Source organism: Pimephales promelas, chromosome 3 (genome assembly GCF_988280905.1).
Source record: "Pimephales promelas chromosome 3, fPimPro1.hap1.1, whole genome shotgun sequence".
NCBI lineage: Eukaryota > Metazoa > Chordata > Actinopteri > Cypriniformes > Leuciscidae > Pimephales > Pimephales promelas.
In genome coordinates this window covers 16141610-16158742 of record NC_142771.1, presented here as the reverse complement: position 1 = coordinate 16158742, position 17133 = coordinate 16141610, and the positions used below count along the sequence as shown (strand labels likewise).

Below are 17133 nucleotides of genomic sequence, written 5' to 3'. Positions count from 1 at the left end.
GGATGGTCCTTTTCTTAAATATATCCGTATTTGGAGCGTTTTTAAACAATTGTTTTTAAATTCTTCAAATTCAAATATTTATGAGTAAAACTATGCCTAAACCGCCTTTGCTGGAATGGTTCGCATTATTAAACAAATTTATTTAGTTCTGTCCTAAATCAAATTGCACAATAATGGTAAGTGGATGTAAACACAGAATACAGTGGTGATCTTTAGCTTTACTTTGAACCAAATCAACAGCAATACAACCAAACAGTAATTAACTGCTGCTATTTTAAATAAAAAAAAAACCCAATTGCTTATTTCCTTGATAATTTAATCCTTGGTTGCCTTCCTCTTTTTTTCTTGTTTGGCCTGGATGTTTTCAGGGCTTGCACTGGCTTGAGTTCATTAGACTCCTTTTTCTTAGGTGCCGCTGTAAATTTGGTCTTTGTTGGTTTAGGATTAGGTTCAGATGATATGGGTCTGGCCTTTACTTTGGTCTGCATGGGTTTGGGTTTGTTGGGTTTAGGAGCTGTGGTAGGGATGGAGGTCTCATTGAAGGAATGATTATTTTCTTTAGAGCAGTTCTTAAAGATGACTGCCTCTTGCACGGACTGGCCTCGCAGCTCAGGTGGGTAACCACACACAGCCTCAACCTTCAGACTCACATTTTCCAACCACCTGAATTGAAGAGAGACAGTCAGAAATGGATTGATAGATAGATAGATATATGAATTTTCATTGGTGTGCATCTCACCTATAAAATGGTAGCAATTTGCAGTCACACATTAGCGGATTTTTGTTGAGGGTGAGGTTTTGAAGGCCAGTGAGAGGTGAAAGGTCAGGCAACTCCTCTAACTGATTCCCTTCCAGAGACAAAGACAGCAGACCAGGACCAAACCCTGCCAGAGACCTCACGCTCATCTACAGCCACAAATCAAAAGAAGAAAGAGAGAGAACATTGTCCATTACAGAGATTAGTAAAAGAAAGGATTAACTGTTGATTCTTTATCATTCAATAATGCATGCAATAAAAAAAATCGTGTGTAGTTTGTGATTTAAAACAGCACAACATCTCCTCTACCTTTTGAATACCCATGTTATCAATGTACAGGTGCTTTAGACTTTCAGCCACCGCCCGGAATACTTTTGGCCCGATCCAGCGAATCGGATTCCCTGAGAGGCGGATCTCAGTTAAAAGAGGGGCGTGGCCTAGGGCATCACTCGGCACTTCCGTTAGAACATTGGCTCCTAGATGAAGGAGGTACAGCTTGGGTGCTGGATCCAGAGCTTTTGGCACTATGGTTGTGATGGTGTTATTGTTGAGGTAGAGGCCTGTCAGCTGAGGAACTGTGGAAAGGAGCCCTGAAGGCTCTAGTTTAGCTATGAGGTTTCTCTCCAGATGCAGCTCCAGGAGTTTGGGAATGTGAGCTAGTGCAGCTGAAGAAGGAAACTGAGTGAGCTTATTGCCTTCTAGGTGAAGGTACATGATCTCATGGGCACCTTCAAAGGCTTTTGCATCCAGGGAGGAGAGCTGGTTGTCGGACAGGTAGAGGTACATTAACCCCTTCATGCCCCGGAAAGCTCCACCTTCAATCTCATGGATCTTACAGCCGTCCAGATGAAGGGACACCACCCTGGGGATGCCGGGGAAACTCTTGCTTGGTAGATAATGAAAATGGTTGCCACGCATGTCAAGCAGAAGAGTGTTGCTAGCGAAACCAGTGGGCACTTTAGTGTGACCACGGTGCTCACATGTAGCGTGCTGAGCTGCAGCCTTGATAGAGAGAGTAAGCAGAACAGAAAATGGGGTGAGATGGAGCCATGTAGATTAGATTAGGTTTATTTTTATGCTAACGGATCAGAATAAAAAAAAAATCTAGTAAATTACTAATAAATAACTAAGATTCCCTCCACCCTTCTCCAAACCTTTCTCACCTCACACTGGCAGTTTATTGGGCATTTGATCTTTTTCTTTGGCTTGGCTGTTGGCACGGTCTTCTCCCGCACTCCATCTTCTTCAGTCACATCCAGCTTCAACTCATGCTGTGGTCTGCAGCGGAGATCTTGTTCTTGAACATTTTCTAGAGGTTCATCTGAGAGGTGTGGCGGCCAAGCACAGGCCCCGTAGAGCTTAATTCCTGAGCTCAGCGCCCATGTCTTCAGCCCTTGTAGTAAACATGTACATCTGATGGGGTTCCCTGAAGGACAGTGATTGAGAGAGAGAGAGAGAGAGAGAGAGAGAGAGAGAGATCACTTTGCATTCTGATTTTGAAATCTATGAATTATGAGATATTTAAATTAATCAATAACATAAGCCAAAGCAGTGTTTTTTGAGACTTTAAAAAAAAAACACACCAGTTGAGCCCATTTGAATATGAATATTAAAAGGTTAGAGTTTATGCAGTATATGGGGCTATATTAAAGGTAACCATATTAAGGATTCAAATACAGAACTGAAAACTGTATTTTGTTGCTGTATGAACATTGCCAAATATAACTTGAATAAAAAAATGCTTTTCAAAATGGTTTCCTAAAGTTTGAGAAGGAAATGGTTTAGCAGTGGTTCTTCAGAAATGCAGCTAAACTAAATAATTAATAATAATTATTATTATTATTACTACTATTATTATTATATTTAATTCAGTGGCATTTCTAAAGAACCAATGTTCACCTTATATTTCAGGAAATAATTTAGGAATAATATAAACAATGATTTAGTTATTGTATTATTACTTTTAATATGATTATTCTATTAATATTCGTATGTGTGTGTATATATATATATATACAGTGCCCTCCACAATTATTGGCACCCCTGTTTAAGATGTGGTCGAGGACTTTTAAAAATTCTCCCTTTTTTTAAACAACATAGAATCCAAATGCAAAAAAAGAGAAAAATCCAACCTTTTATTTAAGTACATTACTTTGGTGGTAAAAAAAAAAATTTAAAATTTAAAAAAATAAAAACTTCAAATCATGTGTCCCACAATTATTGGCACCCCTGATGTTAATACTTTGTACAACCCCCTTTTGCCAACAAGACAGCACTTAATCTCCTCCTATAACATTTCACAAGATTGAAGAACACAGAGAGAGGGATCTTTGACCATTCTTCTTTGCAAAATCTTTCTAGATCATCCAGTATCCTGGGCCCTCTCTTGTGCACTCTCCTCTTTAGCTCACCCCACAGGTTTTCGATTGGATTGAGGTCTGGGGACTGAGATGGCCATGGGAGGACCTTGAGTTTGTGACTGAACCATTTTTGTGTAGATTTTGCCACACGTTTTGGATCATTATCCTGCTGAAAGACCCAATGACGACCCATCTTCAGCTTTCTGGCAGAGGCCATCAGGTTTTTATTTAAAATGTCCTGGTAGTTCAAAGCGTTCATAATGCCATGCACCCTAACAAGGTTCCCAGGGCCTTTGGAAGAGAAACAGGCCCACAGCATCACAGATCCTCCACCATACTTCACGGTGGGCATGAGGTACTTTTCGGCATACACATCTTTTGTTTTACACCAGATCCACTTAGAGTGTTTGTTGCCAAAAAGCTCAATCTTAGTCTCATCCGATCAAAGCACACGATCTCAGATGAAGTCCCAGTGCCGCTTGGCAAACTCCAGACGTTTACGTTTGTCAGTGTTAGTGAGAAAAGGCTTTTTCCTAGCATGCCTCCCAAACATCTTGTTGGCATGTAGAGAGCGTCTGATGGTTGTTTTGGAGATTTTGTGACCCCAAGATGCCACTATTTGATGCAATTCTGTGACAGTGAGCTTAGGACTTTTTTTTACTTTTCTTAGCATCCTCCTCACAGTGCGTTGTGGCAAGATAAACTTGGGACCTCTTTCAGCCTTGTTTGTCACTGTTCCTGTTGTTTTAAACTTCTTAATGATTCCTCTAACTTTAGATACGGGCAATATAAGGTGAGTGGCTATTTTCTTGTAGCCATTGCCTGACTTATAAAGGTCATCACACATCTGCCTTACTTGAATGGTGTGTTCTCTTGTCTTTGCCATGTTGACAAATGGGTAAGAGAATTAGGCCTCTGTGTCATGTCATATTTATACCCCAGGGAAATAGGAAGTCATGAATTACTAATTAAAAGTTCCTAGATATCCTGACCAACATTAGCAACTACAGAAAATTTTTTTTTTTTTTAAATCAATTACATTTTTCAGCGGAATTGTTAGGGGTGCCAATAATTGTGGGACACAGGATTTGAAGTTTTTATTTTTCTAAATTTTTACATTTTTTTTTACCACCAAAGTAATGTACTTAAATAAAAGGTTGGATTTTTCTCTTTTTTTGCATTTGGATTCTATGTTGTTTAAAAAAAATGGAGAATTTTTAAAAGTCCTCAACCACATCTTAAACAGGGGTGCCAATAATTGTGGAGGGCACTGTATATATATATACGTTATACACACACACACACACACACACACATATATATATATATAAAGTTTAAATATAAATAAATTTTGAATATTAAATGATAAAAAAATGTTTTTATTATTATTATTGTCAATAAATTACATTTATAATATTATAAAAGTGCATATAATTACATTTCTAGATAGATAGACAGACAGACAAGATAACAAAAATGTTTGTTGAGTAAATAATTATATTGACTGAAGTGGTTTGTGTGGTAACAAAGTAAATACTGAGAGAAGATTGACAAAGCTGCATTGATGGTTACCAGTGAGGTTAAGGCTGGTGAGCTGCGAGGGCCCTGTGAGGGCCTGTATGTAAGGGAGCTGGTTGTAGCTCAGGTCCACTTGAGAGATAAAGGGAGACAGAGACAGAGCTGACTCAGACAGGTCATGCAGGGCCATGTGGTTCAAAGACAGATGTGTGAGTTTTGGCATTGACACGCTCTCCTCCACCAGATATGTCATGGGGTTAAAACTCAGATCTAGATGAGTCAACTCCACTAATCTGAGACAAAAAGAGAGAACAGTGAGTATACCAGAGTACATCTAATATCATCAACAGTATTTCATATTGTTAGCCAATTTCTGTGGCAAAACAAAATAAAATTCAGTGGTTGAGGGTGTTACCTGGTCATGGTTTTGGAAGGAAAGTACTGGAGTTCATTATGGTCCAGGTTTAAATGCGTAAGTGCAAGAAGACCAGCAAAGGCTTCTGTCGCAAGATTATTTAGGGAGTTATAACTCAAACGCAACAACTGGATATTTAACATTCCCTAGAAGAGACAGATATTTGGGAATTATTCAAATGATTGAAAATGGTCTACAGAAGGAAATAACAATAACCTTTCAAACCAACCATCCAAACCAGTATATATTCAGATGGACTGGTAAGATTTTTTACACTAGTGTACCTGGAATGCCATGTTGGGGAGGTAGACCAGCTGGTTATGAGTGAGGGAGAGCAGGTTTAAAGAGTTTAACGCAGCAAAGGCCCCAGGGTGGATCTCTTCAATGCGGTTCCGGTCTAAATACAACTGCTTCAATGATGCTAAACCATCAAATGTTTCCTACACAAGGGGGTAGAGAGAATAACAAAAAAACACACAAATAGTCAGGTTTAGAAAGATTCTAGCGCCATTCATCATATCTCAAAGAAAGAAACCTAGCACAAACCTGGTAGAGGATGTCAATGTTGTTGTTAGTGAGGTCAAGCTGCACCAAACGAGAAAGTCCCCTGAACGCCCCCTCTCGTACAGAATGGATACTGCATCCCTGCAGGTTCAACTGGGTCAAGTAGGGGGTGTGTTTGAAAGCACTTTTAGCCAGTTCCCTAAAATTATTCCTCTTCAGGTCCAATTTCACTGTGATCTGAGATAAAGACAATTACAAATACTGCATATGAAGATGTTGATCCCCATGCTCATAAAGTTGCAAACAGATCTTATGTGTCACGGATATGTTTAGAGTGTGTCTGAAGCAGCTCCCTATTCAGCAGTCAGGGCACTGATCAGGGAGTCGGCCATTTTAAAGGGATACTCCACCATTTTTTTTTCATATTAAACTATGTTATTCCCTAAACTAAGACTAGTTGATACATACCTGGCACGCAAGACACTTTGTTAGCACTTAGCTTAGCCCAGTTCAATACACTACTGGGGATACTCCACCGTTTTTTTCATATTAAACTATTATGTTAAGTCAAGTTATTTTAAAAGGCATTGGAATAGTTATTAACCACAAATACCAACTTTTACCCTTAGAAAGGAAGTTCAAGGTGGCAAGATATAAAAAGAATGAATTCCATCGTTCCTTTATTTGAATGATAAGTGTGCATGTATTATATAGTGTCATGCATCGTCTGCTTGTTTGATGGTGGAGACTATGCAAACTTCTGCAAAAGCAAACTTCTAAGGGATCATTTAATGAAATAAAGATGGTTTACATACACAAGAATGATGGTTTTCATGTGGTTTCTTCAATGAATGTGGAAAGTCGCACTGACCTCGTTTATAGTAGGTGGAACGTGTGAGAGGTTCTTCCCTACGCACGTCACAGTGAGCTTTGTGTTGTCACAGACGCAGATGGCTGGACACTTCACAGTCTGACCCGCAGGCACAGAGCTCATCAGAAACAGAAGCAGACATGCGACTGTCAGCATCATGGCAGTGGCCTTCTCCAACTGAAGGGCTGCAATGGAAAATTATTATTTGCATTTGAACATAATGGAAAGAGTAAATACACACTGGCAAGATGGTACCATGTTAAATGTTGCTGTTATTTTTTACATTTTCTATACAGGTGCAGTAGGTCTATTCTTTCACATGTAAAAAAATGTTGCCTGTCCATTTATTTATACGTAGCATGACATTTCCAAAGTAATAAATTATAAAAATGAAAAAATACACTACCATTCAAAAGTTTGCGGTTAGTAAAGGTTAATCAATGCTTTTGATTGCAAGACATATGCTTGCCAAGGCTGCATTTATTTGATAGAAATACAGATGTAAAAACTGAGATATTGTAAAAGATTATTATTTTGAAGGGGGTGGGTTTACAACCCCTCTTCTTGTATTATATAATAAATGTGTCCAGTCTTCAGTCAAATGATCCTTCAGAAATCATTCTAATATTTGCTCAAGAAACATTTCTTCTTATTATCAATGTTTAACAGTTGTGATGCTTAATATTTTTTATGGAAACTGCAATCCTTTTTTCAGGACACTTTGATGAATAGAAAGTTAAAAAAAAACAGCATTTATTTGAAATATATATTTTTAAACAATTAAAAAAAATCTGTCCTGCCACAATGCATCTTTGTAAAGTATTCCTGGCCCCAAACATTTAAATGGTAGCCTGATCAACGCAGTAAACATACGAGAACAAACAGTATTACAGTCCTTTCAATTATTATCCAGGTTTTCTTCTTATTTCAACCAAAAAAATGTTTTAAACAACATAAATTCTTGCATTTTGACCTCTGATCCCATTCTGCCCTGTTCAAATTAACACAGTGGTACCACATTTCGCAGTGGCTCCAACCTTTAGTGAATGAATGGAGATGGAGAAAGACAAAAAACTGTTTTACTCATTTCCATTTTTTTTTTCAATCTTATACATATGGAAATTCATACCGAATGCAAACCTCCTCAGGAAAACATTTTCATTTAATTTAATTTTGTATTCTCTTTTCATGCAATGCAACACGAACACAACAAAAGTACATTCTATGACAAGAAGAATAGAAGTAGGATGAAGAAAAAAATCGGATAAACCCCTAATGTTACCCCATTCTTACAATAAAAAAAAAAATACAAATGAGATGGCCTCACCGATATGAAAAAAAAAAATAGAAAATATCCCAAACCAGATATAGACCTAATCTACTTTCCTTTATGGCACATTTTTTCTCTTTGTTTATTTTTATTTTATTTATTTATTATTATTAATACTAATTCTGCTTACACAACACTAAACAAGAAAAAACAACAATGATGCAATAATGACAAATCTAACAACAAAAAATAACGTTGTTATAATTTTATCAATTTTCACATTCATCTTTATATAAATTAAGTATCTTCTGTTTATACTTATTTTTAAATTGTAGAATGTTTGAACAACATATTAGATCATTTTAATTGGACTGATATTAATTTGTAAATTATTATTTCAAAGATGTAAAGATAAATGAGGAAGAAAAAAAGCTCACCTCTGATAATAAAACACTTGCTTAGTGATTTTTCCTAAATCCTTTCGAGTTATGTAGCTACAAGATGGTAAAAGTTATGGGATCAGTAGCTGTTCAACTTCAAACTCAAGCCCTTCTGAACTTGACAGTGATGAGTAAAAAAATTTCTTGTGTTAAATTCCATTACAGGCTTTTCAACTTACAACTAAACACGACGCAAAACCTGCATCTATACATTGCAATGGCCCACTGTGATAGATCGATAAATAGAAAGCGTTGGGTTCAGTCAGTAGGATGAGCGCGAGGGAGGAGAGAAGAGGGGGCGCGTCGGAGAAACGCAGACGTCAGTGTCAAAACGTAATGAATGATCATCTATTGGACGACTGACTAAATAATATAAGCATAGCCTACTTATTATGTCTTCATAATTATTTTAGTTGACCGCAAATTCCAAAATATAGCTACTCTAAAATATATTTTTTACAGTAAAATTGTTGACCAATTAGCTGTATTACGGCATGTGCACCCATCACTTTTAAAAACTCTCTATAAAAAAGAAAGTAAAAGTTCCATCATAATGGATTAGCCCTGTTACTATTGTTGTTGTTGCCTGTAAAATGGTGTAGGCTAGTTCTGTCATCTACCAACAGGGCCCTTAAAAGTCAAGTCTTTAAAAGAAAAAAGAAAGAAAAAGAGTTTGTTTGTAGTAGCGTCATTAGAGATCATTTGTACAATTAATAGGGGAACAAAATCTCTCTGGTTTAGGGTTTGTTGGTTAGGCTACTTCACTTCCTCTTTTGGTTATTGCAGTAATTTCGAAAGAGTGTCAAGATTTAGCCTACATTATCTTACTTCGATTGGAAACCAAGATGAAATATTTGTCTAAAAGCATATGAAGCCTATATGCTTTCGAAATTCGAACTAAGCAAGTTTAAAATATATCATTGTAAACCAGTTACACCACATTTCAGCACTCAGCAGGCAGTCAGTTGAGGAAGTGGTCGCGGGTGTGTGAAATTGAAGAACTTGATTGACTTTTCTTTTACCCAATGGTAGAGTTACATGAATGCTGCTAGCCAATCAGGCTTAAGGAGAACGGACTCCCCGAACTTGCACGAAGTTCTACGAAAGGCAGGCAACTTGCGGATAGTTGCGCACTAGGGACGGCGGTGGAAAGCGTACATCACTATTGAATTTGTTTCAGATCTGAAGTTAAACTATTCGTTTATTTTAAAGATCAGAGAATGAATCGCTTTCACCTTTTCGCGTTTTTAATTTGGCTGTTAATTGAGGACAGCCAAGCAATAATCAGGTAGGCTAATTCATAATTTATATATTTTTATCGATGTATGCGCGTCCTGTACATATTTAGGCTATACACCTATATGTAGGCTAACTATTCACGAAAGAGTTTGATACAAAAAACGTAAACAGTCACATTGTGACTGTGCGCATATTTTATCTGTAGGCTATTGTAATAAAGTTGAATCTTCAATGAACATATCCGAAGCATTATATTTCTTCAGTTTAGTCTGACTGCAATAAACAGTCAGGACATTTTGTGTAAAAGCTATTTATAGCATAAATATAGCAACTTGTGCTTTCGACCAGGAAGTTGAACTCACATCACCGAGTATGGCTAAAAAGTTAGTAAAACAGTAACTGTGTGAACTGGGTATTATAGCAGGTTATATAGGCCTAGCATTACCTGGGTTAGGTACGTTTAAGTGTGAGTAAGCGGATAACCTCAACTATCGGTTTCATTCCGAAAAGATAACTTTCAGGGCATGAAAGTATTGCCAGACACCTGTCTGAACCTGAACATAACCTACATAACCTCCACACAACTCGACACACAATTAAATAAACCTCCTGTTGGCAGGTATTTTGTCCATTCGGTTCATACGGCAACTTGTGCTTAAAAAACTGCAGAACGCGCGATTTTAGGAATTGTTAGCCTCATTTATGTTTCCATTGTATACATTTTATTGTACTGATGTAATCCAGGTTTACTAAACTCTAACTGTAAAATATTAGGTTTATGAAAAATGGCACATTTCAGCATAAACAAAATCTAAAAATAACCAGCAGGGAATGCTCTGGTTCTCTATAAAATAAGTTATATAAATAACCTTCTGGAAAGGTTTTCATTAGGTTGCATGTACAAGCACTAGAAACACTCTCTTTGGAAAATCATATTGTGACTGTTTTATAGATGCAATAAAGACTTGAAGCAGGTGCACACACTCAGGTGCTTTATTGCTTTATCACTGCTGTGTCTCTAGAATTCCTCTGCACAAGACACGCACTGTGCGCCGCATGTTGGCAGACAATGGGAAGACTATTGAGGAGATCAAGTCCTTGGCCAGAGAGAAAACCTCCAAAGTCAACTTTCCAATCCCCACTAGAACCACAGCAACACCGACAACAACACTACCACCACCTGTAGAGAAACTCACCAACTTCATGGATGTAAGAGAACTTTGTATTCCATCCCTAGTTTTATGATTTTGGTTCTTGTGCATAGAATATAATTAGTCTGGTTGTCCTTTCTCCCTCTTCAGTCCCAGTATTTTGGAGTGATCAGCATTGGTACCCCTCCTCAGGACTTCACTGTGCTGTTTGACACTGGATCATCCAACCTCTGGGTTCCATCTATCCATTGCTCCTTCCTGGACATAGCATGCTGTGAGTGATGTTTTGAATGATTGTATTTGATTTTTGTTTTCTTTAGTAACTTTGTGCTTTTACTCTTGCTGTCTATCAGGGTTGCACCATCGCTACAACTCTAAGAAGTCAAGCACGTATGTTCAGAATGGCACAGAGTTCGCGATCCGGTATGGCAGAGGGAGTCTTTCTGGCTTCATCAGTCAGGATACTGTCACTGTGAGTAAAGACTACCGTAACCTGTCATGAAAGCTGTAAAATCGTCATAAAACTGACCCACTATATACCATACTATATTACAGGTCTTCACAGAAATCTGAAAGCTTTGTGTTAGAAATTTAAGTTCTTTTGAACTTGTTTAGAAACGAAGCAATAACATTTTAGTTGCTGATGCTAGTCTTATTTTAGTATTGGTTATATATTTATTAACTTGGCTTTATTTTTATATTTTCAGTTTTTATTTGAATGTTTTTGTCATTCATATTTTGATTTTTATTTTATTTTTTGATTTAGCAATTTTAGCACTTAAAGCTCTTTTATTTTTCATTCAAGTTGATTTTTTTTTTCATCTAAAATTTACACTGTTGGTCAAAAGTTTAAAAATAAATATTTTATTTTATTATTATTATTATTATTATATAATACTATATTATTATTTTTTATTTTGTTTTATTTTCTTAAAGAAGTGTCTTTGCTCACCGAGTCTACACCGAATGTATTTGATCAAAAATACAGTAAAACAGTTATATTGTGTATTTTAATGAAACGTTTCTTGATCATCAAATCATCATATTAGAATGATTACAGAAGGATAATGTGACACTGAAGACTGGAGAGTAATGATGCTGAAAAATTCAACTTTTGCATCACAAGAATAAATTACATTTTAGAACAGTTTTTACCACCAGTGTAGAATTTGTTTTTTATTTCAGCTTGATTCCAAATAACGAAATCAATTTTTAATAGTTAAAGATAACAACACTAATTGATGCATCAACTCAACATGACGGCCTCTCATTCGCTTCTGTCTTGTAGTTGGCAGGGCTGAAGGTGCCAGGCCAGCAGTTTGCCGAGGCGGTTAAACAGCCTGGGATTGTGTTTGTGGTGGCACGTTTTGATGGCGTCCTGGGCATGGCATACCCCGCCATTTCTGTAGATGGGATTACGCCGGTGTTTGACACAGCCATGGCTGCCAAAATCCTACCCCGGAATATCTTCTCTTTCTATATCAACCGGTAAGGCTTGATTCTGCTTTTGGCTCCTGTTACTCCATTTCAAGTTTCATTTTACTTATTTTTTTTTAGATTCTTTTAGCCAATCGGTGGACATTTAATATTGACATGGGAGAGTTTTGGAAGGAACTGGGAAATGACCTTGTTTCGAGGTTCCTCTATTTTCTTCTGCATTTCAGTTTTATAATGTTGAAGAATGTGAATACAAATGTAGACTGATAGTTTGACCTTAAGCATGAAAGAATTGTATTTATTCTTGAGTTAAACGGTAACGCATGACTCATTACTGCTTGCATAGCAGTGCCACCCCCTCCTTGCTTTCCAAAACGCACGTGCATGTTATGGCTAATTTATCACACAATAGTTGATTGTTCTGTCTGTATAAAAAGCCTATTTTTTTCCAACTGAATGATTTGTGACAAACGTGTGTATGTGCGTCAGGTTTTGCCTACATTTTGGCAACTATATGTCTCTTATAAGGTGTGAATAACCTAAAAGTTGGCTAAATGAACACGCTAAATTTTCTTAATAAATGTTGTGTGCAGGGACCCTGCAGGTGAGGTTGGAGGTGAGCTGATGCTAGGAGGTTTTGACAACCAGTATTTCGACGGTGATCTGCATTACGTCAATGTTACGCGAAAAGCCTACTGGCAGATAAAGATGGATGAGTATGTGATCACCATTACTGTTTCAAAAGCCAAGACTGTGGCTTTTCAAGGATTCTGCTCAAGGATTAGCCCTCGTTTTAGACAGAGACTTGATTGATTTGGGGTTCAGTTTCTATGACTGTTGAAAACTGAGACAAAATCTATTTGTAATAATAACTTGTTGCATATATTGGTCATTTTCCTACAGGGTTCAGGTAGGTGGCACTCTTACTCTGTGCAAAAGTGGATGCCAGGCAATTGTTGACACGGGAACATCATTGATCACAGGGCCGGTTCAAGAGGTGCGGGCCCTGCAGAAAGCTATCGGAGCCATACCACTGCTTATGGGAGAGGTGAGGAGAACTAAAATAACAAAAATACAGGGTTTCTGCTGGTTTTAATTAATTTGCTAATAAAGGGCTTGAATCAGAGTTGAAGTCTTAAATTGCATTAAAGTGCATTGCAAAACATGGTCCTGTTTTCCAATATAAATATCTAAAAATCTTTGAATTGAGATGCATTTACTTGATGTAAGTGTAAAAAGAACTCTTGAAAATGTTAACAAACTAAAAGGGGTAGTTCACCTAAAATTAATTGACTTACCCTCAAGTTGTTCCAAACCTGTATACATTTCTCTGGTTTGCTGAACACAAAGGAAGTTATTTTAAAGAAAGGTAATAACCAGGACACTTTGGGGCACCATTGACTTCCATAGGAAAACAAATACCCAGAACCCTTCAGTTTCTCACATTCTTCAAAATATCTTCCTTTGTTTTCAACAGAACAAAGAAATTTACTCGCCCTCAAGTTGTTCCAAATCTGTATAAATTTTATGACACAATTTTTGTGTGAACTATACCTTTAAGTGCTTTTTTGTGCAGTTGAAGACTGGAAAAATGTTGCCTGGTCTGATGAGTCTCGATTTCTGTTGAGACATTCAGATGGTAGAGTCAGAATTTGGCGTAAACAGAATTAGAACATGGATCCATCATGCCTTGTACCACTGTGCAGGCTGGTGGTGGTGGTGTAATGGTGTGGGGGATGTTTTCTTGACACACTTTAGGCTCCTTAGTGCCAATTGGGCATTGTTTAAATGCCACGGCCTACCTCAGCATTGTTTCTGACCATGTCCATCCCTTTATGGCCACCATGTACCCATCTATGATGGCTACTTCCAGCAGGATAATGCACCATGTCACAAAGCTTGAATCATTTCAAATTGGTTTCTTGAAATTTACTCGCCCTCAAGTTGTTCCAAATCTGTATAAATGAAGACACAATATTTGTGTGAACTATCCCATTAAGTGTTTTTTTTTTTTGCATTGAACAAGAATGTACATCTCCCAATGAGTTAGCCAAACTTGCCTTTTTAATTAAGTTGTTTTTTTCACAGCCCATTGGCAGATATTTAGTCTTGTTTTAATCATAAATTTCATTTTTCATTCACTTTTTTTTTAAAAAGAAAAACATTGTTGTGCAGTGTGATCAAAATACACTAGCGGTTGGAAGCAGAACAATTCAAGCTTTTTTTGTTAAATAAATTTATAAACTTTTTTTTTTACATTTACAGCGTAATATTTTTAATTATTTTAGCGTAAAGTGGGGAAGTCGTAATGTAATTATTTCCACGTGTTTCCTTTGTAGTACTGGATTGACTGTAAGAAGATTCCATCACTTCCTGTTGTTTCCTTCAGCCTGGGAGGGAAGATGCTCAACTTAACTGGAGAGGACTATGTTCTGAAGGTACAGAAACGGCTAGGGTTTTCCTTTTAGTGTACAGAGGTTGGAAAGGCACATTGTATGGTAACTCTGTACCATGTTCAAATCTAGAACCTCATAATCTGTCACGGAACACACACACACATTTAAGTATTTTGAGAGCATAGAGAGACTGACTCGATTACATCATTTGCAGTGCTTCATTAGAGTGGGCAGAGATAAGAGATAAAAGAGATCTTTTGCAGCGTGTTGCTTTTTTTGGCTGTGTAATTATTTGTATAGCATCGTGTTGTGCAGTTTTTCACTACTGGAATTTCTCTGTTAAAAATAAAATATATTTATTTAAAAATAAACTGGAATAAAGTGGGCTGATGGCTTCAGCAGAAGCTAATACCATTGATTAACAACAACCTCGTAGCTCATCTTTTCGTTCAAAAGGTTTTTCTTCAAAAATCAATCTGAAAATGGATTTGTTTTAGTTTTGAGTTTTTACTTCCAGAACCCAACTGTTTTGAATTCATTTTACCTTATTTCTATCTCTTCTCAGGTGACTCATATGGGTGCGAGTGTTTGTCTGTCTGGCTTTATGGCTATGGATATCCCGCCTCCCGCCGGGCCGCTGTGGATTCTGGGAGATGTGTTCATTGGCCGCTACTACACTGTGTTTGACAGGGAAGCGGACCGCGTTGGCTTTGCTCCTGCCAAGTGAACAGAGTGTGAATGACATTATGCTATTGAACTGGATCTAATGGACCATTAGCTATACAAAAACCACTTTTGTTCGAAGTTGGTAAATTTATTGCAAGTTAAAATATGCAACATTGACATAAGCAAATCAAACAAATGCCTGAAGTGCCAGGATACATTTTCAAGATTAAAACTTGTTTAGCTAGGGTTTCTCTGTACTTGCCCTCGAACGCTGCCTTGTGTTTTTATTTTGCACTAAGTTTCAATATATTGAGTTAAACTATGCATTTTTATTTGATATGTTAGCTGTTAATCGTACATTTAATGAAGACTGATTACATGGCTGGTTGATTTCTAGTTTTGTAACTTTTGTATTTGAGTTTTCTTTTGTCAGTTGACTTCTGCATGCGTGTGTATCATTTTGATAATGTTAACAACACTGGTGTATTTTTACTCGGTTTACCAAACTGAAGTGAACTTTCTGTTAAAGCTGACCAAGACTGCTTGGTTTGTTAATGACTGTCTAATCATTGAACAAGAAATTGTAGCAAAAGTTCTTCCAAACCTGGAGCTAAATAAAGTTTTGTTTGTAGTCACATGTTTGGTTTGGGTTCAAGCTCAAGCATTGTATTTCAATGCCTATCAACAGTTTATTTACATTGAAAACTTTTAGAAATTTAATGTCTCGTGAATACACAGGGAAATGTCATAAAGAGGCCATTCTCAAAAAAAAAAAGAGTTGTCTGAAAATGAAACTACTAGACTGATGGGGGTTTTAGTATTTAGAGATTTGTTGAATCCAATGTGGGCAAAATCAGTACAAGCAAAGGTGTTTTCCAGATCTTTATTTCTAGAAGTTCCTTTATATACTGTGTAATCCAATTTGTAAGCAGGAATTTCTGATTTCACTGACTACACCTCAAACCCTACAGAAAAAGAAATGGGTTCTGCATACAGCGATTATTAAACCCTCAAACTGTTTATGGTATCGGTCATCTTTAGTGTTTCCACAGATGTTGCAAAATGTCTATCACATGATTTATATGACAACATTAGACAGCTGTGCCACCATTTCAATTGCATCTAACATGAACAGAACTGCAACAAATGTTGATTATAATATTTACCTTTGGCTGAACTTCGGTCATACCACTTTAGTTAATTTAATTTCCCTTCAACAGATCTAATTTCGAAGTCATATAAACTGTATGTGAACAATGCAAATACACTAACTTACTGTTAAAGGTTTAGTTCAATTTTGAAAAAAACTTTTGCTGATAATTTACTCACCCCCATGTCATCCAAGATGTCCATGTCGACATTCTGTCTTCAGTCGAAAAGAAATTAAGGTTTTTGATGAAAACATTCCAGGATTTTTCTCCATATAATGCACTTCAGTGGGAACCAAACGAATCAAGGTCCAAACGACACTTTCAGTACAAGCTACAAACTGTTCAAAGGGCTTTAAACGATTCCAGGCGATGAATAAGGGTCTTATCAAGCGAAACGATCCCTCATTTAATAAATAAATAACCAAGTTTAAGTTTTATAAGCACAAATGGTCGTCGTGCTCTGTTCTGTGACGCATGTTTGTGACTCAAAATGAACGAATCTTTTTCCCGAGTAATTTGGTTCATTCAACGAACGGATTGACTCGGAAAAAAGATTCGTTCATTTTGATGAACGAGTTCAAACGGTTCAAACAGGAGAGTCACGCAGGTTCATAGCAGCACACAGCAAGGCGAGCATTTGAGCTTATGAAACTTAAACTTTGTTATTTATTTATTAAATGAGCGATCGTTTCACTTGATAAGTCCCTTATTCGTCGTCTGGTGTCGTTTAAAGCCCTTTGAGCAGTTTGCACTGTCTTTTGGACCTTGACCGTTTGGTTACCAGTAAAGTGCATTATATGGAAAAAAAATGCTGGAATGTTTTCTTAAAATAACCTTAATTTCTTTTCGACTGAAGAAAGAATGACATGAACTTCTTGGATGACATGGGGGTGAGTAAATAATCAGCATAAGTTTTTTGAAAAGTGAACTACTTTTTCTATTTTTAAATGTTTTTGAA

General features: G+C 36.9%; 2 protein-coding genes across 4 annotated transcripts; one reads left to right on the top strand and one right to left on the bottom strand.

Moving 5' to 3' along the window:
- Window positions 1-127: 127 nt before the first annotated feature.
- Window positions 128-15033, bottom strand: chadla (chondroadherin like a). Of its 3 annotated transcripts, XM_039650858.2 has the most exons (11): window positions 14903-15033; window positions 13517-13582; window positions 6426-6610; window positions 5597-5791; window positions 5335-5490; window positions 5051-5196; window positions 4690-4928; window positions 1921-2183; window positions 1067-1759; window positions 740-906; window positions 128-663 (listed from the first exon to the last, which is right to left on the bottom strand). In XM_039650858.2, exons 3-11 carry the CDS (start codon window positions 6582-6584, stop codon window positions 300-302), a joined length of 2382 nt encoding a protein of 793 aa, XP_039506792.2. In that variant the 5' UTR covers window positions 6585-6610; window positions 13517-13582; window positions 14903-15033; the 3' UTR covers window positions 128-299. The 3 variants fall into 3 exon arrangements, with proteins under 3 accessions (XP_039506792.2, XP_088984472.1, XP_039506790.2); XM_089128346.1 differs by lacking the exon at window positions 13517-13582 and having other exon boundaries at window positions 129-663; window positions 14903-15028; XM_039650856.2 differs by lacking the exons at window positions 13517-13582; window positions 14903-15033 and adding an exon at window positions 8133-9175 and having other exon boundaries at window positions 129-663.
- On the top strand, window positions 9234-15659 carry napsa (napsin A aspartic peptidase). The gene is made up of 9 exons (XM_039650859.2): window positions 9234-9423; window positions 10397-10583; window positions 10676-10799; window positions 10879-10997; window positions 11814-12013; window positions 12556-12678; window positions 12866-13010; window positions 14302-14400; window positions 14924-15659. Exons 1-9 carry the CDS (start codon window positions 9356-9358, stop codon window positions 15083-15085), a joined length of 1227 nt encoding a protein of 408 aa, XP_039506793.2. The 5' UTR covers window positions 9234-9355; the 3' UTR covers window positions 15086-15659.
- The last annotated feature ends 1474 nt before the right edge of the window (window positions 15660-17133 follow it).